Below are 23,406 nucleotides of genomic sequence, written 5' to 3'. Positions count from 1 at the left end.
TCCAATGTAGACTGGTTGGGCGAACTCCCATGCACCCTCGAGGACCCTGCTCAGGGTGTAGAGCTGGTCCAACCACATTGCTCCTCCTGAATCCGAGATTCGACCTCCCAACGGACCCTCCTCTCCAGCACCGCTGAATAGACCTTACCAGGGAGGCTGAGGAGTGTGATTCGTCTGTAGTTGGAACACACCCTCTGGTCCCAAGGGGGACCACCACCCCGGTCTGCCAATCCAGAGTTACTGTCCCCGATGTTGTAGAGGCGTGTCAAGCATGAGAGTCTCACAACATCCAGAGCCTTTAGGAACTCCGGGCGAATCTCATCCAACCCCCGCGGCTTTGCCATTGAGGAGCTTGCCTTTTACCGCTGCCCAGCTCACAGGGCACCCGACCCCTTTGGCCCCTCCTACAGGTGGTGAGCCCGCGCACACACGATACGGACATTTCTAGGCTATTATTTTACTACACAGAATGCACTTGACCAAAGCTGTGTTGCATCTGTATTCTGTTCATTTCAACTGCAAATGCTAACTATAGAAAATAGTTGTTGGTTTGGACTAAGAAGTAAAAAAAAAATCGAGTGGATTTTCGAATTACGTTGTCTTTGAAATTGGGCAAAGACGTTTCTGATGCCTGATCCCCGACGTACCCCGCATATCTCTGTGACGCGTTTGGGGGTGTACGTGGGGCATGAAGTTGCACACTTGGGAAATCTCCAATTCATCCATTCTGTAGAGAACCCCGCTGGCTTCCTCAATTTAGTCTGCCTGTCTAACACAGACACCTGACCCGATTGCATCTGCGGAGCGGCAGATCGTCACCATGTACCTCCGTCTCCTGATAGCCGCCTTCGCCAGCTTTGTGCCGTCCGCTGTCACGTGTGAGTAGAAGAATAGTAGTAGAATGATGACGTTATTTTGTACTACCGTATTCATTCCAAGTCGACAAGAAACACTAGTGTACGTCACAGAAGTAATCTTTTATTCAACTTTTCGTCACCTGCTTTAGTCAGTTATTTAGTTAGTTAGTTGGTCTTAACGATTGCAAGTGTAGTAATTGCGCAAAATGATGGGGGCGCGAACCAGAATCGCTATTGTATGATAGAAAATGTATGGAAAATGTTGGGTATGGGCGGTCCTATATATGTAAAAAAAACAGCATAGTGTAACCTGGAAATAAAATAATTTGGCGTGCTCGGTTGCACGTGACTAAAATGCGGTAATCTAATTATTAAAAGTAGAGAAGGGAAATATATACGTTATCCCATTTTAATCATTTGCAACCGATGTACATGTTAAAAAAAAGGATTTTTTTTAATGTATAAAAACGAGACACATGGAGAACTTGAATCTTGTATGAAAATCCACAGTGGCGCACTGCTTGATAAAAATGCACTAAGCGTTGCTTCTTTCAGATTGACAAGCTCATACTGTAAAAAAAAGCCTATAGTAGCCTACTTATTTTACGGTTACAAGGTTAAAACGTGTTAAAATGACACATTTGCTTATTTTGGAGGGGGGTTAGCACATTAAGCGACGTAGCCTATGTTGAACTAGACACAAATGATGTTTCTTTTGAGTGTGGGTGCACGTAGGCCAATATCAACACACAAAGAAATTGACTTAGATATGAACATACAGTTATTGGATAAAACAGCCCCAGTGACTGATAAACACATTTTTTTGCTCTATGAACTAAATAGCAGTAACGTATTATAAACAGTACACCACAGAAATATAGTGGTACTTTTTAAGCACTCTTCCTTATAACTAGGTAGAGCCAAATTAATGTCAGCGCTTTCATTTGAATTTATGTAATTGACACATTCTACTTTTTTTTCGAAAGAGTCTGCAAACACAAAGTTGTTTGAACAAGATGTGTAAAGTGATCAAATCAGTGTTGACTTTCCGCACAGTAGAATGGGGGGCATTTTGGGGTAAGATGCCCACTTAGAAGAGTTTTGTTTTATAATAATATTGTAGTCTGGTGTGATTCAGGCCTGGCCCCCACAAATAAATGTTGTGTGCCCCCCCCCCCCCCCCCCCCCAAAACTAAATAGCCCAAAATATAGCATATTTCACATGTTTTTATTATCTCACGACACTCTCCTGCTTTCCACTTAGTTTCTTAATGTCTTGCGGCGACACAGCCTGACTCAGTCTCCCGTGCAACTGGTAAGCACGCCTATTGAAATGACTCGGCTTTCACCTCTTGAAACATGTGACCCGAGCATCCGCCCGTTACCGTAGCAACCAAACACCACGTGACAACACTGAAAAGTGCTCATGCCACCTCCTGCCGATAAAGTCAAACGAGTTGCATGAAAAACACCCAAAATTGCTGCTCCCTGGAAAATGGAAGACTTTGAACGAGTTGCATGAAAAACACCTGTCAAGACTCATCTCCCAAATATGTCCTCAGCCACTATGGGGCTCCAGTGCGATGAGAAGAACGGGTGGAAGCCGTATTGCAATCATTGCTATTTCATGCCGGGAGGTCTGCACAGAAGTTGGTCTGATGCCGAGAAGTACTGTGTGGCAAATAAAGCTCACCTTGCCAGCATCCACTCAGAGGCAGAGTTGGATTTCTTGACAGGTAAGCACCAAAACAGCAGCTTGGAGATTCCTGAAAATTTCAATGCTTCACAAGATCCATCCATTTGGCTTTTGTCCTTGTGCTCAAACTGATTGTTGTTCTTTTCCCAAAGAGCTCGTCCGACAGTCGGGAAAATGGAGCGCATGGTTGGGGTTGAGCATAGACTGGACCGACTGGTTGTTCTTTTGGCAAAAAGACTTTTACAATACTGACAAAACCACTCCGGTAAGTGAATCATTAGGACATTGTCCCCAAAAGTTGGAATTTGGAAAGAATTAGGATGTGGGGTGATCAACAATAAACGTGAACAAGAATAAAGTTGAACATTTCTGAATGTGTAATCCTAATTTGAAAAGAAAAAAAGTCCTTTATTTATAGCAAAAACATAATGTTACGACAACAAAAATATTGTATCAGAGGTGAAAAGTCATATTTTACAAAAATTTAAAAAGTAAATACCAACGAGTTCAGTATTTCAGGTATCAAGTATTTTTGGTGTAAAAAGCTGCCATTTGATATTTTGATTATTCCCTAACACCGTTAGTTTAAACGGCATTACTACCAACACTGTGTTTCAAGTATTTTTGGTGTGAAAAGTAAATGGGCAACGTGAGGAAAGATTTAATCACCAGAATAAAACTGTAATATTACAGCAACTTATACTGTAAGAAAGCGTTTGGAAAATGAGATACTAAAGCCACATTCCCCATGTGATGCACAGGACTACTTCCGGTGGAATGAAGGAGAGCCCAACAACGTCTTCAACAAAGAGAACTGTGTTGAAATGAGACAAGATGGGAATCTCAATGACAACATGTGCAAATATAAACTACAATTCATCTGTAAAAAAGGTCTTAAAGTCAAGGAGCGCTTGCTTGCTTGCTTTGCATGTTGTCACTGTCTTGAGAAAAACACTTATTTCCAATTTTGGAAACTTTTAAAATGTTCACATTAATGCGATGTCTGTAACGCGGAAACACCATTCATGTAAAAATAAGAAAAATGGGAAAAAAACGGAGATAAGTGTTTTTCGCAGGACAGCAAAGATCTTTTTGAATGTGCACGTTGATATTAAAATCTGTTTGCACCCCTGCAGCCAAAGACTTTCGTGCCCCTCCTCCTACTTGTCCTGCTTGTAACTGTCCTACTTGTACTTTTCCTAAGTGTTCTTGTCCCACTTGTGCCCCTCTGACTACATGTCCAACCCTTGCGCCAACTACTAGCGCCACTCTTCCTCCTCCCACTTGTGCCACTCCCCCTGCTACTACTCGCCCCCCACTTTGTCCTATTCTTCCACCTGCCCAGCTGCCAACATCGGGACCAGGTCACGTCACACTCTGGAATGAAAACTCTTCTCTGACGCGCATGCCCGTTGATGTCAAAGGCTCGTGCATGCTTGTTGTGTCCCCTCAAGTGGTGAGTTTTGGTCGAAATGGTGAATTGCATTTTCCTGATGCACCCATAGCCCTTTTTTTCAGACCAAGTCCTAAGATTTGAGTCTTTTAGCAGCTTGGTCATGCAATTTTGACACAAATTGTTGTGCGCAGCTTGGATTCATAGTTGACCTTTTGGGCCGTCTCAGCGCGGGCCGCAGCATCGCCGTGAGAGGACGAGTCAAACCGCCGGCCGAGAGGTCCTTGAACCACGTTAGTCTGACAACACGTTTGCATTTGCAGACATCTGAATGAATGCATATTGCAGATTCACCTTCAACATGATCACGGCCAACGGCACCGCACTGCACCTGGTCTTTCGCATTAAAGACCAAAAGATTGTGATGACCTCTCACCTGAGCGGTACCGAAGACAAAGAGGAGAAGACAGTGGAGCCCTTCCCCTTTGGGCTTGGACACGACTTTGAGGTCACGTCGCTCACTACGTCATTCTATGTGGTTTTATGGTCTTTATTCCAATTTTGTCCATTTTCATTAACAACTATGACCTTGTCTATACGTGCCCTGACACTGACTGGCTACAAGTCTGTTGTTAAGATATGCATTGAAAGTGTGTTGACTGATTGAGGAGCTCTGAGCAAGCATGTTGCTCACCCTGATGTCATCTTGTTCAGATTATCATCCAGTGTGACGTCGACCGCTTCCGTGTGACCGTCAACGAAGCCCTGCGGCTGGATTTCGCAAACCGCGTTCGCAACCTGCAAAGCATCACAACGCTGAAAATGTGGCGTGACTTTTCACTCACCGACGTCGGGCTGATGTGACGTCATCGTCGGGGACAGTCTGGACGCGCTACTTCCTGTCTCGTAGCCACGCTAACAGTACCTATGATCGATTGAATATGAATCTACTTTGTATTTAGGTTGAATTAAAACGTTTTAAAGGTGAATGTTTGACTCATTCAATGTGAGACATTTTTCAGACCCTCTTACCCTAACGTTTGAAAAAAATTGAAAAAAGTCAATCATTTCCTGAGATTGAATGGCTGCACTGTGAAAAGTGAATGAGTTAAAGGGGCAATTAGCGACGTATAAAACCGAAAAATGCGGGGTTGGTGACGTAGATAACTGAAACGATCTGCTGAAATGGCCCGTTTGACAGTTCAGTTTGAGCTGTGTTACAAACAGCCATAGGAAGGCGAAACATGGGTTGTTTCTCTCACAACTTTGGGGACTTAGTCAGGTTGTGGAAATTCAATTTATGATCAAAACCTCAACAAAAACATTTTCATGTCAGGGCCACTTTAACCTTAATCCCTTCTGTCCTCAGCACATTTTTAAGACTAAACACTACCATCACACTCCTCTTCAAACCGTTTATAGTTTTCTGTACTTGTCCTGTTTTTGTTTTTTTCAGCACAAACACACATCTTCGCACTCGCATTTGTGGTCTTATCGAGTGGGAAGTGATATGCCGAAGTCGGGTGACTGCACCACCACAGAGCCATAGAAGACATTTTGTTTTCATGTTTGAAAATGAAGTCAGACAATATATTAAAACGAAATTGTACACTCCACAAATACAATGCATATAATGCAAATTTTAAAATGACTGTAGAAAATACATTTTGAAATTGCATTTAAGGGTGGGTGAAGACTGGCTATACATCTATGGCCCAGAGTTCTAAATTGATTTCTGGGCCAGATACGTTACTCAAAAAGTTGGTCACATCTTTTTTGCCAGAGTCAAGACAGTGCCTCCTCTGCCGGACCTTGGCCATGTTCAGTTCACATGCCGTATGCCAGTGCCGACCGAATACCACCTGTGCCGGCTTCATACCAGATCTGCCCCAAATGTCTTTTGCTATGTGGGAATTTATACCCTTATTAACCTGACAAGATTGAAAAAAAAAAATGAAAAAAAAGCTGATAGACCTAGCTACTCCACTCTTGCGTAAAAGGACAACATGCCAATGAGTTTGACTCGCTTCTCTTCCTCAAAAAGTAAGTAAATAAAATAGAAAATGTAGCCGTAACCACAAGAGACAACAAAAGATGACTAGATATGGTCAATCAAGTTATTTATTGCAAAACACTTGCCCTGCCCGTTTCATCCAATCACAATTCACATTCAAGGCCTCAAAGACGCACATAACTGCAAAGTTGCTAAACTGCTTTGAAAAAAAAAAAAAAAATACACTTTTGTCTGGGGAAACAGTTATTGGTCCTGGAGGTGTGGCTGTCATGTTTGGCTGCAAAGGTGTCGTGGGCTATGGCCACTGCTTTGGACCTGCATCGCCACTGTACAGGGTCAAAAGCCCACCCCCAATCATGCAGAAAAAGTTTTTGTTCTTGAGCCGGGGTGCCCCCGGTGGCGGGTGACGACCCTAACCACTGGTCCACGGCTGCCCAGTTGGCACCAGTCGTATAGCGAGGAGCGGCCTGGCTCGGAGATGTTACAATTCAAGTGTGGGTGCGTGGCTCGTGATGTCCAGGGCGCCACATTGGTGACTCAGGTCTGTGTCCAGGGCTATCAGCAGGTTGGGTGTCAAACAAACCGCATGCTGCTGCTCCTCATCAATCGTCCTGTTAACACACACAAAGTGGTCAACCAAATCCATCCCACCAAACGTTTACTATTTCAAGAAAACACTCGACTTCATTAATTGGGGGAAGGGCTCATCCATTAGAGCCGATTGTCCGTTACTTTAAAGTAAGTACTTCTGTTTGCTAAAAACACCCAAAGTGTACAAAATTATAGTTTTGCACTTTTTCATCGCCTAAAAATGCCCAGCACAATAAAAAATATGTTCTAATAAAGGAGGAAGAGGAAAAAAAAAGTACAGTACTTCCGGTGTATTAATTACCCGAGGCTGAAAAATATTTTATTTTGAAAAGTGACCAGATTCTCTCCGTTACATCCATCAACGACTGACTCTTAATGCATATCTCGTGTAATGTCAAAATTAAATGCACAAGCTAGTAAAATGAATAAAATAGACATACAGTATTTGGAAAGTTTCTTTGCAATGGGGAAAAAGGCCCATTCGGAATTCAACACAAGAGTCTATGCCCAAGACGAAAAAGAAAGTTACATTTTACAGACAATACCAGAAGACCAACTTGAAATACGGATTTAAAAGTCATGCAAGGAAGGTTGAAGTCAGTCATGTCGGCCGCCTGTGCCGATGAGGTCTTCCTTTACTTATTTTTCAAGGAATTGTCAACCCTAGTTCCAGGAGTGATACCAAATAACTAAAATTCACACACAAAACCTGAACTAACACTGACAGACAGGTAATATAACAACGGTTACAGTCATATATTTGTCCTAATCTGTGGGAAAAAAGTAACTTTTATAAAGTTCAATCACGACCTTCATCTCTTACTCTTTATCTTAAAGTTAATGTGCATCTCCCCCAGGGCACACACACACCAGAGTTATTTTTATTGTTTATTAATATTGTTACTGATTCATTTTTCTGGTTGTTTTTTTAAATGTTATATTTAAAGTATTTAGAGTGAGTTGGTAGATGAATACATACAAAGTTTTGAAATCATTGAAAATGTATGAATCATGATTGAAATGATCAAAATGATTTTTTTAATACATATAATCACCCAGCCCTATGCTGTTGTAGCTTTGTAAAAGGGACTTACCGCAGATCATCAATAGAGGGGAAGCACAAGGTACAGTAGACGAATCTCAACTCCTTGTGAAGAAGAAACTGAAAGAATTCAAACGGGTGAGGTGAAAAGGAGTCACACAAGTTGATATGAGCTGTCAGAGAGAATTCTGATGATTCACCTGAAGACACCGTTGGTCCAAGCCATGGCCACCAGCGGGACGCTGTACCTTCTGCAAGCGAGGGAGGGAGCATCCGTGAAAAAAAAAAAAAAAAAAAACACGACGGGAGCCCGTCACGAAGACGAAGCCACGAGGAAGGTACCAGCGTGCTGTATACCGCAGCCACTCCATCGACTAATATTGAAGAACATGAACTGCACCACGTTCTGAGCGCAGACCATTAGGTTGGCTCATTGTCCATAGCACTGCTGCTGGGTAACAACTCATGCCCCACTGCAGTCATTTTTTTTGTCAAAGCAGCAACGCGAATGACGAGGCTTGCTCTGGAAGACGCGGGGCCACCTGGGGCGCTGTATTGTCCTCTGACAGTGCTACTCTGACTAAAAAAAGAGTCATTTGTTCCGACTTAAATGTCATCGTAAAATAAATTGACCTCATTGAAATTCAAGGCCATTAATCTGTTCCAGCACACTAAACCCGCCCCGATTTATCGTTATGTTTGTAATAGAGAAAAACAACACTGTATGGTACAATAGCAAAACATTATAAACAGAGCGTAGAGAAATAAATTGGTTTATATTTAAGTGCAAGTCTGTATGGAACTAACTGTTCCATTTTTTTTTCCCTCCACTTAATCGTCTTCTGTTTTGGGCTTTTTCATCAGGCCATCCTCATTTTCACCTGCAGGCCGTTTCAATAGTTGTTTCTTCCGTTCTTTCAGAATGTTTCGGAAATGAGCTAGGCAGGTGTCGTTAAACAGGGAAGACGCACATCCAGTTGCGACTTTTTCCGGGTGTTTCCGTTCAATAAAATTTGAAAGTCTCTCCCACATTCCCAACATTTCCATGATCTCACCTGTAGAGATAACTTCATCGACCTCCGGCTCAGCAGCGGTACCGATTTCTTGTAAAACTTTTGCGTGCTGCTGTGTCTGCAGCGCCTTCAACTCCTCTGATGTCAGGTCCTGGGAGTGCTCCTTGACGAGCTCGTTCACATCTTCCTCATCCACCTCCAGGCCCATGGACTTACCGAGGGACACAATCTCTTCCACGACTGCGTCGTCGGGTTCGAACGTGACTCTTTCCGACACAACCTCGGGCCACAGCTTCTTCCACGAACAAATCAAGGTCCTCTTTGTAACACCCTGCCAGGCCATATCGATAATTTTGAGGCATGACACGATGTTATAGTGGTCCTTCCAAAACTCTCGAATGGTGAGATTTGAGCTCTGCGTCACCTCAAAGCAGCGACGAAAGAGGTGCTTGGTGAAGAGCTTCTTGAAATTACAAATCACATGCTGGTCCATGGGCTGCAGCATAGCGGTGGTGTCAGGTGGAAGGTAAAAAACCTTTATAAACTTAAAATCTTCAAGAATGTCGTCTTGGAGGTTGTGCGGGTGAGCTGGACCATTGTCCAAGACGAGAAGCGCTTGCAGGGGTAGGTTTTTTACCTGGAGATACTTTTTCACGGTAGGGCCAAAGACGAGGTTGACCCACTCTACAAAAAACTGTCTAGTGACCCACGCCCTGGGGTTTGCCCTCCACATAACCTGCAGTTTTTCTTTAATAATTTTGTGAGACTTGAAGGCTCTGGGGTTTTCCGAATGGTATACAAGTAGCGGCTTGATCTTGCAGTCGCCACTCGCGTTGGCGCACAGTGTAAGGGTTAACCTATCCTTCATAGGTTTGTGGCCAGGCATCTTCATCTCCTCGGTCGTTATGAAAGTCCTCCTTGGCATCCTTTTCCAAAAGAGCCCCGTCTCGTCACAGTTGAAGACCTGCTGAGGGACGTATCCTTCGGCTGCTATTACATCTGTAAAGGTTTTGCGGTAATCCTTGTTCACATTCGAGCTCGCCGTGCCAACATGCCCGACATCGGAGGGAAAGCTGATCCTCCTCCTGAAATTGTCGTACCAGCCCCGGCTGGCTTTAAAGGAGTCTTCCGGTGCACCGTCTGTTGAAGAGCCCGGGGTCTGCTGCAGCAAGTCGGTGTAAATGGCCCGTGCCTTTTCACAGATGGCACCCTCCGTCAAAGGACATCTCGTGAGCTGCTTCTCCGTTAACCACACCAGCAGCAGCCTCTCCATCTTTTCATGGACAGAAGTCCGCAGCCTTGAAATGATTTTAACGCCCATAGCTGGCGTTATAGCCTTTATCGACTCCTTCTGCTTCAGTATAGAACATATCGTTGAAGTGTTGCGGTCGTACAGCCTCGCCAAGTCGACTACGCGCACGCCTCGCTCATATTTTTCTATGATTTCATGCTTTAGTTGAATGGACATCATCTTTTTCTTCTTCTTGGCAGGAATCACTTTGTTCCTAGGATCCATGGTTAGGAAAACAACTGGCAAAGTAACTGCACTCGCAAAACAGAAAAGAAATACTATCTTCCACTGCAAGGTAACCACGTGACCGGAACCAATGAAGTGTATATCAGGGGATGTCGCTATTCTTTGTCAACTGTGGGCTGGTGAAGCCCTTTGAGACTCTTTTGCGATTAAAGGTTATACAAATAAACTTGACTGCTGTTGCGTTCGCTGCGCCAACTAGCGGCACTCCAATTTGGTCTCGCGACACGGAGCAAAACACCGAACGAGCCTAGTAAATCAAGATACCACTGTATTTTGGCGTCTTCACATGCTGCTGGTAACGATGGGCGCTGCCATCTTTGTTTACAATCGCTGCCTCGTTTATCTTCTTCCTGACTGTTTGTTTTGGGCGTCAACCGTTTTCTGAAACATGGCCGGACTCGACCTCACGTCCCAATGCACCACCTTAAAAATTGTCCATCACCTCCTCGTTCACTCTTGGTCAGCGGCCGTACTTTTCTGCTGCGCTGCCACAGCCGTCTGTTGATGTTTAGCGGTCGAGACCAATGTCGCGTCTGCCCGTTGTCCAGCCGCCGAAAAGACGACAGGCGATGTTTAAAAACAATCAAGACAAGGTACTGTCGGCCGTACCCACGCCAAAATCAGGCACAAGCCACCTTAATTGTCAGCTGCAGCCATCTTCTTTCTCCTTCTTTTCAATATTTGGCGGTTGGCAAACAACGAAATTGTGGCGTCCCGCCACCTACTGGTTAGGAGTGTAGACCAGAATGTCGAATATGTATTAAATGAACATTCAAATAATCATTATATTGTCTCCTGGTACGGAGTGTGGATCAAATTAAGACTATAGTATGTCAAGCACATATTTGATTCGTCTCACGATTTCTGACGCATGGTTGGATTTTCTTTATATTGTATACAGATAAATTAATAAATATTCTTAACATAATGTGTAGTACATTTATTAAGGAATACGATTTTTCTCCTGTAAAATACAACAGTTGAATAATACACCAATGATGTACAACTATTATGGCATTTGAATTTGGCTTTGCAAAGTGTTGCAAATTATTTCGCATTTCTCCAATGAGCTGTGACTAACCTTTTAAAGTAAAACTACGTAAAAGTCCGTCTTTGCGACAGTGACCCTGCAGTGAGCACAGGTCAGCTGCTACAGTAAGTAAATAAAGCGGAGTTAACAGTTATTTTCTTAGTGCGTTATAAAATTTCAATTAATCTCCATAGTTGATTAATGCTTTAACGGCCCCAATTCAAACTGTAGGTCGATTCCATTTTTCCCCCCATATGCATTTATATGTTTTTTTTCCATGCAATGTGAGCAGTACATTTCTAATTTTTTTTAAATGCCTATTTCGTATGTGTATAAATCGGATGGATATGTATCCGATGTGTCTGCAGCATGAACGTTGAAGTTGTGCTCATCTGTACACATCCGACCCATACGTCATCAAAAGCCAACTGTGCGGTACACGTACGTCACGCGGGCAGGGGGTGCTTGGGAGACTACTCACAATCCTGTGCATCTGCAAAGTTGTTTAGAGCACCTGTTGATTTCATATTTGACTTTAATGTGGTCGACTGGTTAGCACGTCCGCCTCTCAGGTCAGAGGTTGTGGGTTCGATCCCGGCTCCGTGCTTGCGTGGGAAGTTGATTGACACTCTAAATTACCCCTAGGTGTGATTGTGAGTGCGGATGTTTGTTTGTCTCTGTGTGCCCTGCGATTGTCAGGCAACTAATTCAGGGTGTGCCCCGCGTACTGCCCGAAGACAGCTGGGATTGGCTCCAGCACGCCCGCGACCCTTGTGAGGACAAGCAGTATAGATAATGGATGGTAACCCCACTTCAAAAAGCATAAAATTGACATTTGTGGTGATAGTGGCAATGAGGTGACGTGATCTTTACTTGACGTCTCCATGAAATGAGCCCGAGAACCATTGTCTCATTTCCCCAAAATATTTCAACCTTCTCCCACCTCGTTGATTCTCAAGATGAGACACGACATGCTGTACCACATTTACCATATTTACTTCCGTAAACAATGCCACGTGACGCATTTTTTGTGTACGTCACTCGACGTCGTGCTCCGTACGCATGCATGTCACAGCACAGACGTTTTCCATTCGCATTAAAAGTTGGATTTTTTTTGTAATGTGAATGACGACACAAAAATTAAACATCTGATTTGACAAAAAAAAATCTGAATAGAGCATCATGCCCAGCAGGGTGAACGTACAATAAGTTCTAATGTTTGTACCATTAGAGAGGATCTTTAGACTGGGAGCTGATCACCAATTAGATTTGTTATAATTATTAAATTAATCAATTATCAAATTAATCAACAACCATTTTAATAATCGAGTAATCGTATAACATACAATTGTCCAAAGCCTCTAATTTTAGCCTCTCAACAGTATTTATTCTGATTTCTCTTTCATAAAAGCAGACAATTTATCTTGGTTGCTTGTTTTGGAAAACCAGTGACCAGACCAGTAACTGAACCAGTTTCAAAAACATTGGTGAGTACAACATCAATCCCTCTCGTGCGATAACGGGCGCGTTCGGAAATTCAATCTAATGCTCGTGCGCGACTCTGCTAGTGTGTGCGTGTGTGTGTGTGTTCAGAGCGGCAGAGCGCGCTCTCCTCCCATAAATTTCTGAACGTAGCCTAAACCAATCAGCAGCTTGTGCTTGAACAGTTTCCTTGGGACTGCCTGAGGCACTGATGCACCGTGTCCCCAGTCGGAGTGTTTAGAGCGCGCACATCAGCACTCCCGTTTTTGGTGCACTCGTAATAACCGAACAGCACATTTCAATAACGTGCCGTTTCTGAACGGTCAGTGTGAACCAGTCCGCGTTCTATTTCTGAACGCGCCTATAACCTAATTCCATTTAGTTTTGTTTTTAAACCACTAAACAATACCAAATAACAACAATTTGTTAATAAACAGTACGCGAAGGGGTGCTTTTGTAATACACTTTAATGTAAAATAAGATTTTATCTGATTATTCAATGAATAATCATGAGAATATCCATCCATCCATTATCCTAACCGCTTATCCTCACAAGGATCGCGGACGTGCTGGAGTCTTTCCCAGCTGTCTTCGGGCAGTAGATGGGGTACACCTTGAATTGGTTGCCAGCCAATCGCAGATCAATAGAATAATCGATTCTAAAAATATTCAATACTGACAGCCCTATTACCAATTGCTCCCAAGCGCATGTGTTCTTGCCCACTCCACCCAACTCACCGTGCTCCCTGAGGACGCCAGAAAAAAAAAACAGCCAGTTGACAGAAACATTTTTAAAAACAGGTTGGACAGAACATGATATTTCCCCCAGCCTTTTTAAAGCTGAGACATTGTCGCCAAGATGCCCCCGTGGTTGTTACTGCCTTTCATAAATAAAGATTCTTCCTCCAACTTTTCCCTCGGGAAAATGAGTGTGAAATATGTCTGTCGTTTTCTTGTAGTTATTGTCCTGCAGAAATACGGAGATCTCCTACAACATAAAGCATATAAGTATTGAGTAGCAGGTCTGCTTTAAAAGCCACTGATAATGCCACTTGAGCATTTATTTATTCGATGTCCTTAATATCCAATTAAAAGCTCTTGTGATCGTACATACGTTTTTTGTCTTAACTAGTAGGTCAACTCCGGATATCAATCAATGCAAACACGTGACAACTACCGCATTACAATGGTGCACACTAGTAATATAACTTGGCATGCTATTAACTCAACAAAATGTTACTAGTGTGAAAAACTGTGCACGAGCTGACATCTGCACACTCCCGAGTGAAGCGCTTGTATGAACTAGTTGAATTTTATATGACTGGTCGAACTCGTAGGGCAGTCGTCATCTAGTGCAATGAGCCAAAGCAACAAGGCCCGGTGTGAAAAAGTACCCCGAGAGCACAGTGACGGCTCATTTATTTAATACAAATTTGATTTCATGAAATGTACAAGAGCTACATAATAAACCATGATCATAAAGTAATCTAGAGTACACGGATTTACAGCGTTATGAGCCGATCTGGATTTCTTTTTGCACATCTCGCATCAAAAAGTTGATGTATAAAGCTTTTACGCTTCGCTACCCATCCTCTGGTGGCTGTTGCATGTTTTCTATCTCGGGCATGGTTCACATAAGATGGAAGAGTTGCAATCTGCCAGTTGACAGTTCAGTATTAGTAGCAGGCAAGGGGATAGGTGATTCTGGTTTGCGTCTGAAAATGATTTCAACCAACATGGCGCTGCCCTTGCGTTAATGAATTAATCAGTTTGATTCTAATTTCATGAAAACAATATTAATCAGAGTATTGTGTTTCTACAAGTGCTGGCACATAATACGCATTAAGGTATGGATTTTAGTTCCTCTTTAACGTAAACATGTTTTGATGGCCCGACATAAAAACAAATGATTAAATATGAAACTTAGTACTGTGCCGTAATGATAGATGCAGTTTAAACTCCAAAGGCTTGACTTTTAATGTTCGGCCACTGATGCTCACAGCCGTTGGTGAAAAAAAATGTCCTCTAGCGCTTCTCCGCCAATACATATCATGGCCAAAACACCTCAAAGAACCTTTTTCATCATCTTAACAAAATATTGTTTGTTCAGGCTCCCTGTACACATTTTGATATCTTTCTGGAAGTGTCTTACAACATAGGGTGGCATTTAATGTAACATTTCATGTGGAACTAGATGTTTTACCTTCACAGGCTTGAGGCTTGGGAGCGCGTATGAGGAAATGTGTTTAGATGACAGCAGAATGGGTTCCTAAAGGTTAAGGCAAGTTAAAATCAAGGCTTTTTCCATTCCATTTGAAATTAAATTTAACACCAACTTCGCAATGCTCTTAATGTCCCATGCTGTCCAACGTTGGTACAGTACCTAAATGACGTGCATGGTGCACCAATCACAGCTCACTTGTTTTCTGAAGCTGAGCCATGATTGGTCGTTATCTGAGCCCTGAGCATCTCTAATGTCATTTTCAGTTGACAGAAGTGACAAGATGGCCGCTGCCCGAGATGGCTAAAATGGGGTGGATTTTGCTGCTTAACTCATATTCCACAAACGCAATTATTAATCAGAATGCCGTGTTTCAACTAGTCAGCCTGCATAGAACATATTATTGAAAAAAATATGTTTGGGTTGACTTCCCTTATAAATGACACATTTGACGCGAGAATCCGCACAGCCAGAGAAGCGCAATTATTGAATCAATCACATGAGAGAATATGGCCCAAAGAGTGTACTAATACCTCGCCATTAAGATGGATATCAAGGATATTGAAAAAAAAATGCCGAACCAGCTTTCCATAAACCACTCTGATGGGTGTGGCAGCACTTTTACCTTCTCCAAAACGTCAAAGAGAACCAAGTGAGTAGGACATGACTGCGCGTGTGGAAACGAAGTCCGCAGCCACAGAAGCGGGTCATGGTAGAATCTGTCCGCTTCGTCCACGTGGCCGGCTTGGCCGAGATCAGGCGGGCACTGGAGAAATGCCATCTTTAGTGGGCAGTGGACGTGGCTGCAAGGGGATAGAAAACTGAATATCCTGTTGCAGGTCTCCATAGCTTATCGCACAGTTGGCACCTGTAGTAAGGCGTGGAGTGGCAGGGCATGAGGAAGAAGACATCCGGCTCCGACGCGTTGTGACAAAGTGCGCGCACGTGGCTCATGACGTCCAGAGCGCCGCGCTGGTGAATCAGGCCCGTGTAGAGGGCGATGAGCACGTTGGCTGCCAACAAACCACACGCGGCTGCTCGTCGCCACACTCTCAGTTGAGCCACCGATACCCCTGTTTACGCAGGCGCACACATTGGACGGTTAAACAAAGTATGACGATGCGGTCCAAGTGGCGTGTCATTTTATTTATTTTCAATCGGAAGATTCAAAGACAGGCTGTGAGCCTATGGCGTCAATACTGTCGGAAAAAGTTGTAATCGGGACTGACCACAGAAGATCCAACAGAAGGGAAGCACAGGGTAGATGAATCTAAACTCCTTGTGAGGAAGGAGACTGAAAAGAATTGAAACGTGGGCGTGAGGTGACTGGGCGAATTAATATCAGTAGATCTGAGTGGAGAACGAGTGAGAGAGAATTGCCATGCTTTACCTGTATACCCCGATGGTCCAAGTGATGGCCACCAGCAGGATTCTGTATCTTCTGAAAGCCAGGAGGCATCCATGAAAAAAGAACGGGAGATGGGGGCTGATTACGACCGGAAAGCCCTGCGTGAGGTACCAGTGCCAGGGGTGGGTGCCGTAGAACTCGGCCACGCTGTGGAAGACGTTCATCTTCAGGAAGTTGAACTGCACGAAGATCCACTACACAGCAGAAATCGACTGATGAACCCAAAACATCCTTTCATTGACAGTAAAACAACATAGACCAGCTTTTGAGACAAGACACACATTTTAAAACAGAAATCTCAGGGCACACCATTAAACAAAAATGTCACAAAATGTCCGGTGTAAACCGCCACTATTTCCCAGTGGATAGGAACTGAGACAGCAAGACAGCCACCCGCAACCAAGACATAAAAATACAGTACAATACACATGTTTTACAAAAATACTTAACAACAGTTACAATTTCATATGTACCCATGGATGAAATTGTGAATAAGAGCGATACAGACCCTGATCTACAGGGATGCTTTTCTAGCTCATATGGAAACACTATTGAAATCGGTAACTTCTTGAATGCACGATTGTCGACACATGTGACATGATGGTTATGAGATGGTGTAGGAGTAACTAATGAATTGTTCAAAATATGCGTCACCTTTTCATAGAAGATACAGTCGATTATGGTTGAAAGCACAATGGCTGAAGCCCTAAAAAAAAAGAAAAAAAAAAAAAAAAATGCTGTTTCCAACTTTCAAACAAAATCTGAAATGTAAAGCTGTGAATATAAAACACAACTAACCCTACGGGAATGTAGTCGTGAACGACTAGCCTCAGTTTGTTTTTGTCCTGCCAGAAATGGTAAGCCAACAGCGGAAGCCAGACAATGAGGGCCGTCGGGCGAACGATGATCGCCAAGGCGACAAGGCTCAAATACTTTTTACTGGAGTGGGAAAAAAACATGGACAAGGTGTCAGCTAGCAACTGATAGCACATAGAGAGAGAGAGAGAGGTTCACCACATCAAGGAGACCTGCTGTGTGTTTTGGATGCTGGCAGGGGGAAGTAGCACAGAGCCAGGCAAGTGATGGTGGCCTCCACGCTGTTGCTTAGCGTTCTGGTGCAGCAGAACCATGTGAACCACGAGCACAGATGGCAGAAGAACTGCACAAACATGAGAATACAGTCAACACCCAACGGAATTGATATTAAACCTGAAAAAAAAAAAAAAAAAAGAATTTTGAGTTACCGTCCATTTCGCAATCTCTCCATCTTCCAGTGTTTTGATGAGGAAGAAGAATTTAACATCTGCAAACGCAGTAAGAAGTGCTTGAAGTAGTCGGGGCATCCATATCTGCAGGGAAAAACCAAGCGGGTTGAATAACTAACCACATATCACCCAAACATGGCTGAATATAGACAAAACACTTTCCAGAAGATACACATAGTCACAATGTATCCAGTGTAGTATTTTATAGATGACAGCAAAGAAGAGAGGATAGGTGAAGCCTCTAATGCCTTCCTTCCATTCCCACGTCAGATGCCCATAAGTCACACTGTTAAGGTTTTCTTAAAAACTCGATTAGCTGGTGTAAATGCAATTGCCCGGGGATCAGTTCACACTTACGTACGTTGCCTCTAGCCCCGAATGAGGACAAACACTATAGAAAATGCATGGATGGTGTCAAAGTGAATTGAGTTGAAAGGATATTTGAAAACCATGTGATGGGCGACCTCCATAGACTGCCAGTACTCATCGGGCACAAAGCTGCTCTGAACCAGGAAACAGTTGACGACCCGGAAAATCACAGAAAAAGTTGCAACTCGCAGCACTTCTGTACGAGGAAAGAATGATTTTACAGAAGAGTGGAAAAACAACAATGAGCAGAGTTGGGAATAACAGCGTTAAAAATAATGGCGTTACTAACGTTATTTGCAAGTAACAGTTAACCGAATAAGTTTACAATTTGAAACGCAACAACGTTATTAACCAAAGGGACAGCTGGTACAGCTGTTATCGGAGTTGGCTCACTTAGACAGCACAAGAGTAGGGATGCGGCTAGCAAATATTTTGCTTATCGATTATTCTACCATTTACCCTATCAATTGAATAAATAATTGGATCAACTTTGACTTCACATTACAGAATTAAGAAACACAAAGTGCATAAGCAGTCCAAGTATTGTTGCCCCCTGGGGTTGGCATCCTAACATTCGACATTTGTAGTTTCTTGACTTGGAATGTGTGACTTTAGGCAGGGACTGCCCTGGCAGTACTTTGTTGAGAATATATTGAAGCATACTAGGTAAGGCGGTGTAATATTTTTTACACTACATTCTTATTGTTGAAACTTTTAGCACTGAAGCAAATGTTTAAATTACAGCAAACAGTAAAAAACAAACCATGAGACCACCCTTGTTTCTTCGGTTTCTTGTTCATTTTGAATGCCTGATGCAACTAAAGGTACATTTGTTTAGACAATTAAAATGACAACAAAAATAGCTCATAAGAGTTGACTTTAAGGGCTGATATCCAGCCATTTTTCTTGGTTTTCATGATGAATAACAAAATCACTTAAGTTCTTACATCCGTGGATATGGATGGTATTGTACTATTGCCAAAAATGGTGCTTTTATGCATTCCATGTTTCTTTATGTGCTTTGTTTATTTCATGTTGCCTTCTGTTAGTCACATGATACAGCTTTAGCAGTGCCAGGCTTTGAAGTGAATAGGCAATTGAAAACAAGAAAAGAAAATAGAAAACAAGCTGGTCTTATATATGCTGCTCTACCCGATGCAACAGGCCCGTGAAACCAGATAAAATTTTAAGAAATAATAATTAAAAATAAATAAATCAATAAATAAAAAATAAAAAAAACCTAAACCTTTTTGATTAACTTAAGCACAAAAATAAATTTCCCTTTTACCTGCTCACATTTCTGAAGGTGTAAGTCAGTTACTAATTAAATGATTTCTTTGGGGAGAGAAATTAGTAACTAATTACTTTTTAAAAGTAGACAAACAAACCCCAACAAGGAAACCCACCTGTCCTAATAGGAGCGTCAACCTCCCTTGTGTATAATCGGGACTTTCTTTTCCTGAGTTTGACATCCTCCTCGTTCGTCCCGAACCTCAGACGCAGTCTGAAAGCCTCCATGTGTGGTTGAAGTGTCCTTAGGCGTGAATGCTGCAGACATGCGTCTACCTTTCTGGTAAGAGATACAACTGGAAATTAAAAACATGCACAAACTCCAGCATCATGTTGAAAACTCGAAAATGTCATGGAAGTCAAAGGAGACGACTTTATAATAATCTCCAAAAGTTAGAATCTCTGACGCAATGATCAACTTGGCTGACTTTTGGCAGCACAACTCACGGCCCACAAGGGATAGACATTTACCAGGGACCTGTGCCTTTCAGCGAGGGATGGGAGTATGACGTTTCTTGTTTCAAAGGGATGATGGACATTAAAGAGAAGTCAACCCATACATATTTTTTTCCAGAATGTGTTCTATGCAGGCTCACTAGTTGAAATAAGACATTGTGATTAATATTGCGTTTGTGGAATATAAGTTAAGCAGCAAAATCACCCACTTTTAGCCATGTCAGGGGACAGCCATTTTGACACCTCTATCGACTGAAAATGACATTGTAGTTGCTCAGGGCTCCGATAACGACCAATCATGACTTCGCTTCAGAAAACAGGTGAGCCATGATTAGACGTTATCTGAGCCCTGAGCAACAGGTTAGCTGAAAACAGGTGGCTTTCTCATATTCCGCAAACGCAATATTAATCAGAATGCCGTGGTTAGACTAGTGGGCCTGCATAGAACAAAAAATGTTTGGGTTGACTTTGTCTTTAAAGCGTTAGGTCAATAAGCTTCTTGCTTGCAATGTGAACAGACTAGTATTAACAGTATAAAATGGAATTATGAAAAAAGTAAAATTATCTAGAAGAAATATACCATTCAAATATGGTGGGGGAAAAAAACAAGGAATGTATACTGTTGTTGAATATATTGTAATGCAGTGTAATGTGAAATGTTGTTCACATCCATACTCCACTAGCAGTGACGTAATTGTGGATAAGGTAAAGATGCAATCGAAAGCAGTAGCGTTCCATTAACCTTCATTCACTGTTCATAACAATGGAAGTGTAGCAATTAAAAAAACGCAGGAAATAATACTCCGTTTGGAGCACTTTCATTTCAGTTTCAGTCTTAGGTCTCGTTTAGGTTGGTATAATCATCGTTAGCAAAGACTTAAAAAAAATGTTTTGCCTACCTGATTGTGACTTCAGTGCGATGCTAAAAGTGTGATGGTCGAAGCCATTCATCTATCCAGAGGTGTTTAATCATGTTAGTTTGCCCAACATAATTCTTTTTGCAAGAGTTAGAAGGTAAGCGGTCATGTAATTTAACAAACTTAAGCCACACTTTTGGTCGGCGCGCGTTAGCCATATGCACTATGCACACAGCACATCTTCCTTTATTCTTCTTTTGCTGTTTGTTGTTTCTTGGCGGTTGGCAAACAACTTAATGGTTAATTACCGCCACCAACTGGTATGGAATGCGGATCCTGGTGTGAAGACGAATAATTCGATATTGTTCGCCAGTTTCTTCAGGAAAACAGAAGTGGCACTTCTATACTTTGTTTGAATGTGAAGAGTCTCAATGATTGTTAATTTCAAATTTTGTTTTTACTTTTTTTAAAAACGTTTTTAAACACTTAAAGCAATTTTTGTAAAATACATTTTTGCAAAAGCCTCGCAAATGTTCTTTTTCTGTTTCTTATGTATCAAGACAATGTTTTCTGAAGAATGCCAGATGTTTTCCTGTTCGAGATTGTATATAAATAAAATATTTTTTTTTAAAAGAGGTGGCACTTCCGCATACTTCCGGTGTCATTCAAACTTTCAAATTAAAAGTTAATTTCCGATTTTTGGATGAATGGTGAATGACGGCTGACAAGGTGCACTGTACATTTCATCCAGCAGGGGTCGACATGTTTTACTTATTGGATGTCTTCTGTATTCCAAAGTAGAGAATGAGCCGCAAGTGCGCATCATGCTAACATAGGTCTTACCGGTGTTCTTCTCGTTGAGGACGTTCTGACGTTGTGTTTTTCCCCTCTCTCCTATTTACTCTTACACGCTTTGGACGTTTCCTCGGTGAGTTAAAATAGCCACGAATTAATTGGTTAATAATGTGTCGACACGATGTCACTTTCAGGATGCCACTCAAGAGTTATACTGGCAATTGTTAGGCTAACATGCAACAACAAAGTCTCGCGATATCTGGTATGAAAGTTTTAACATTGTTCTTCGTTTCTTTCAGGTCCACCTTGTGCCCTCAACACAAAATTGTGTAGGGGTGGTGATTATGCTTCGTAAAAAAATTCCCTTCACACAGATGGCTTTTGCCACACTGCTTGGAGTAGCTGGTGGTTTCTACATCTACAGACCTTATTATGACGCCGTGCCAAAAACCACAACGCCGCAGAAACAGGATGTGGCACTAGAGAATGGAAGTAGTGGAAAGAATTCATCCGGCTAAAGTACAACAATGGACAAAACCAGCAAAGCAATACACAATTCGTCAATATATTCTAATTGTAAATGAAACAAAATAAACATTTTACGGTATTTGTAATGTGTCATGTATCTGTCAATCACTCGCAAATTAATACCCAAACAACAATGGTCATTGTTTCAAACCTCTCAATTACCGGTAGTACATACGATGCATGTACCTGCATGTTATACAACAGCACTTATTTGGCGCGTTCTAGTGTTATAAATTGAAAGCACCTCAAAAAATACTTAACGCAACCACCATAATGACCAAAATTAAAACACAGCACTAGCGGAGCTTTTTTTCCATCCCCATAAAAAGTACAGTAATTACTGTAATCTTAAGAAGTTTGCACATAAACATTACACTTGTATATAGAAAAATAAATGCCTTTACTTAGTGTTCAGTTAAAATGTATTGCACATGAAAAAGTAAATTAAAGATCGTACCTAAAAACATATTTTAAAACAGTTATAAAGGATTGAATGCAAATAAATGTAAATATAGTTAATGGAAACTAACGACAATACTACAATTGAAAAAAGGTTCAATAAAATGAAAATGCTTATAAAAAATGAAAAACTGAAACATCTTACACTTATAAAACTAACTAAAATTAAATATAATTATGTGAAAATCTCCTTGGTTTTCATCTTTGTCAATTAATATCTTACATTAGCATTTTCAGTCATTCATTCATTTTAAATGTATTTTTTTTCTGCATTGCTATATGTCCGAACAGAAGGGGGAAGTTCAACCAGTAGTAGTGAATTGTAGTTTACTTTCCTACATTACTTAGTGACCCCTTTTCCCTATTTTACACCCCACGAATACATTATGTATTTAAAATAAAAAAACTTGAAACTAATAAAAACTAAAATGAAGCATTTTTCAATAAATAAATAAAAACTATGAAACCTGTTCTAAAAAACTAATTAAAATTAACTGAATTAAAAAAAATTAAACGAAATAACAAATTCTAATAAAAATTGAAAACTATTATAACCCCGCAGCCAACCCCTTGCCCCCTCCCACAGGTGGTGAGCCCATGGACCTACATTACCTCTTAGGCCTGTGCTCAGCTGGGCCCCATGGGCGCAGGGCTCTTCTCCAGACGCTTGGCATCGAGAACCACCTCCAGGCCTGGATCCAGATGTGGGCCCCGATGGCCTGCATCCGGGCAAGGGAAAAAGTATCAATTAATTCTATTCATGTTTTTTTTTTTTTTAGCCGTGTTTTGTCTGATCTCTCACCTAGGACCTGTTTGCCATGGGTAACTCTTCCAGGTGCGTAAAGCCACAGGCAACTTCACTCCTATAGTATCAGTAGGACACAAACTCCTCCACCACGATAAGGTGATAGCTCATAGAGGGGCTCATGATGCAAATATAATTAAATGTTAAATAGAACCAAACTCTATTTAACAAATGTACTGTACTGCATTAAAAAGCTTAAAGTTACGATAACATCATGCATACTTTACAGCAACAATTTATTGACTGATTACCATACAACTATAGCCTGCGTTCCACTGGTGGTACTTGTAGCACACTT

General features: G+C 41.9%; 3 protein-coding genes across 8 annotated transcripts; 2 read left to right on the top strand and 1 right to left on the bottom strand.

Moving 5' to 3' along the window:
• The first annotated feature begins 154 nt into the window (after positions 1–154).
• Positions 155–4,935, top strand: LOC147150099 (uncharacterized). 2 transcript variants are annotated; one of them, XM_086024948.1, is made up of 9 exons: positions 155–410; positions 779–878; positions 2,420–2,593; positions 2,706–2,818; positions 3,315–3,444; positions 3,690–4,009; positions 4,141–4,226; positions 4,295–4,454; positions 4,661–4,935. In XM_086024948.1, exons 2-9 carry the CDS (start codon positions 821–823, stop codon positions 4,808–4,810), a joined length of 1,191 nt encoding a protein of 396 aa, XP_085881074.1. In that variant the 5' UTR covers positions 155–410; positions 779–820; the 3' UTR covers positions 4,811–4,935. The 2 variants fall into 2 exon arrangements, with proteins under 2 accessions (XP_085881074.1, XP_085881073.1); XM_086024947.1 differs by having other exon boundaries at positions 155–413.
• Positions 4,936–13,104: 8,169 nt separating this feature from the next.
• Positions 13,105–23,256, bottom strand: pigb (phosphatidylinositol glycan anchor biosynthesis, class B). Of its 5 annotated transcripts, XM_086026609.1 has the most exons (14): positions 23,106–23,256; positions 22,916–23,022; positions 19,325–19,488; positions 17,991–18,114; positions 17,713–17,829; positions 17,529–17,634; positions 17,313–17,443; positions 17,083–17,223; positions 16,939–16,990; positions 16,267–16,478; positions 16,106–16,170; positions 15,745–15,949; positions 15,502–15,679; positions 13,105–13,643 (listed from the first exon to the last, which is right to left on the bottom strand). In XM_086026609.1, exons 2-14 carry the CDS (start codon positions 22,975–22,977, stop codon positions 13,530–13,532), a joined length of 1,671 nt encoding a protein of 556 aa, XP_085882735.1. In that variant the 5' UTR covers positions 22,978–23,022; positions 23,106–23,256; the 3' UTR covers positions 13,105–13,529. The 5 variants fall into 5 exon arrangements, with proteins under 5 accessions (XP_085882735.1, XP_085882740.1, XP_085882736.1 ...); XM_086026614.1 differs by lacking the exons at positions 22,916–23,022; positions 23,106–23,256 and adding an exon at positions 20,564–20,815 and having other exon boundaries at positions 19,325–19,484; XM_086026610.1 differs by lacking the exons at positions 22,916–23,022; positions 23,106–23,256 and adding an exon at positions 20,564–20,810.
• pigbos1 (PIGB opposite strand 1) lies at positions 21,270–21,923 on the top strand. The gene is made up of 2 exons (XM_086026622.1): positions 21,270–21,449; positions 21,616–21,923. Exon 2 carries the CDS (start codon positions 21,661–21,663, stop codon positions 21,832–21,834), a length of 174 nt encoding a protein of 57 aa, XP_085882748.1. The 5' UTR covers positions 21,270–21,449; positions 21,616–21,660; the 3' UTR covers positions 21,835–21,923.
• Positions 23,257–23,406: the final 150 nt, after the last annotated feature.

This window comes from Filicampus tigris, chromosome 3, assembly GCF_054856515.1.
Source record: "Filicampus tigris isolate MCC_2025a chromosome 3, RoL_Ftig_1.0, whole genome shotgun sequence".
Lineage (NCBI taxonomy): Eukaryota > Metazoa > Chordata > Actinopteri > Syngnathiformes > Syngnathidae > Filicampus > Filicampus tigris.
Note: the sequence above shows the minus strand (reverse complement) of the source record. Positions and strands in the feature narration are given on the sequence as shown.

Excerpts from the sequence above, each read along its gene's own strand:
- LOC147150099 (XM_086024948.1), top strand. The coding sequence starts at position 821 with ATGTACCTCCGTCTCCTGATAGCCGCCTTCGCCAGCTTTGTGCCGTCC. Across the intron at positions 2,594-2,705 it reads AGAGTTGGATTTCTTGACAG|AGCTCGTCCGACAGTCGGGA; the intron begins GTAAGCACCAAA and ends CTTTTCCCAAAG. Across the intron at positions 4,455-4,660 it reads GGCTTGGACACGACTTTGAG|ATTATCATCCAGTGTGACGT; the intron begins GTCACGTCGCTC and ends CATCTTGTTCAG.
- pigbos1 (XM_086026622.1), top strand. The coding sequence starts at position 21,661 with ATGCTTCGTAAAAAAATTCCCTTCACACAGATGGCTTTTGCCACACTG.
- pigb (XM_086026609.1), bottom strand. The coding sequence starts at position 22,977 with ATGCCAAGCGTCTGGAGAAGAGCCCTGCGCCCATGGGGCCCAGCTGAG. Across the intron at positions 17,830-17,990 it reads GCCCATCACATGGTTTTCAA|TTATGGGCATCTGACGTGGG; the intron begins ATATCCTTTCAA and ends TAACAGTGTGAC. Across the intron at positions 17,224-17,312 it reads GCATCCAAAACACACAGCAG|TAAAAAGTATTTGAGCCTTG; the intron begins GTCTCCTTGATG and ends TTCCCACTCCAG.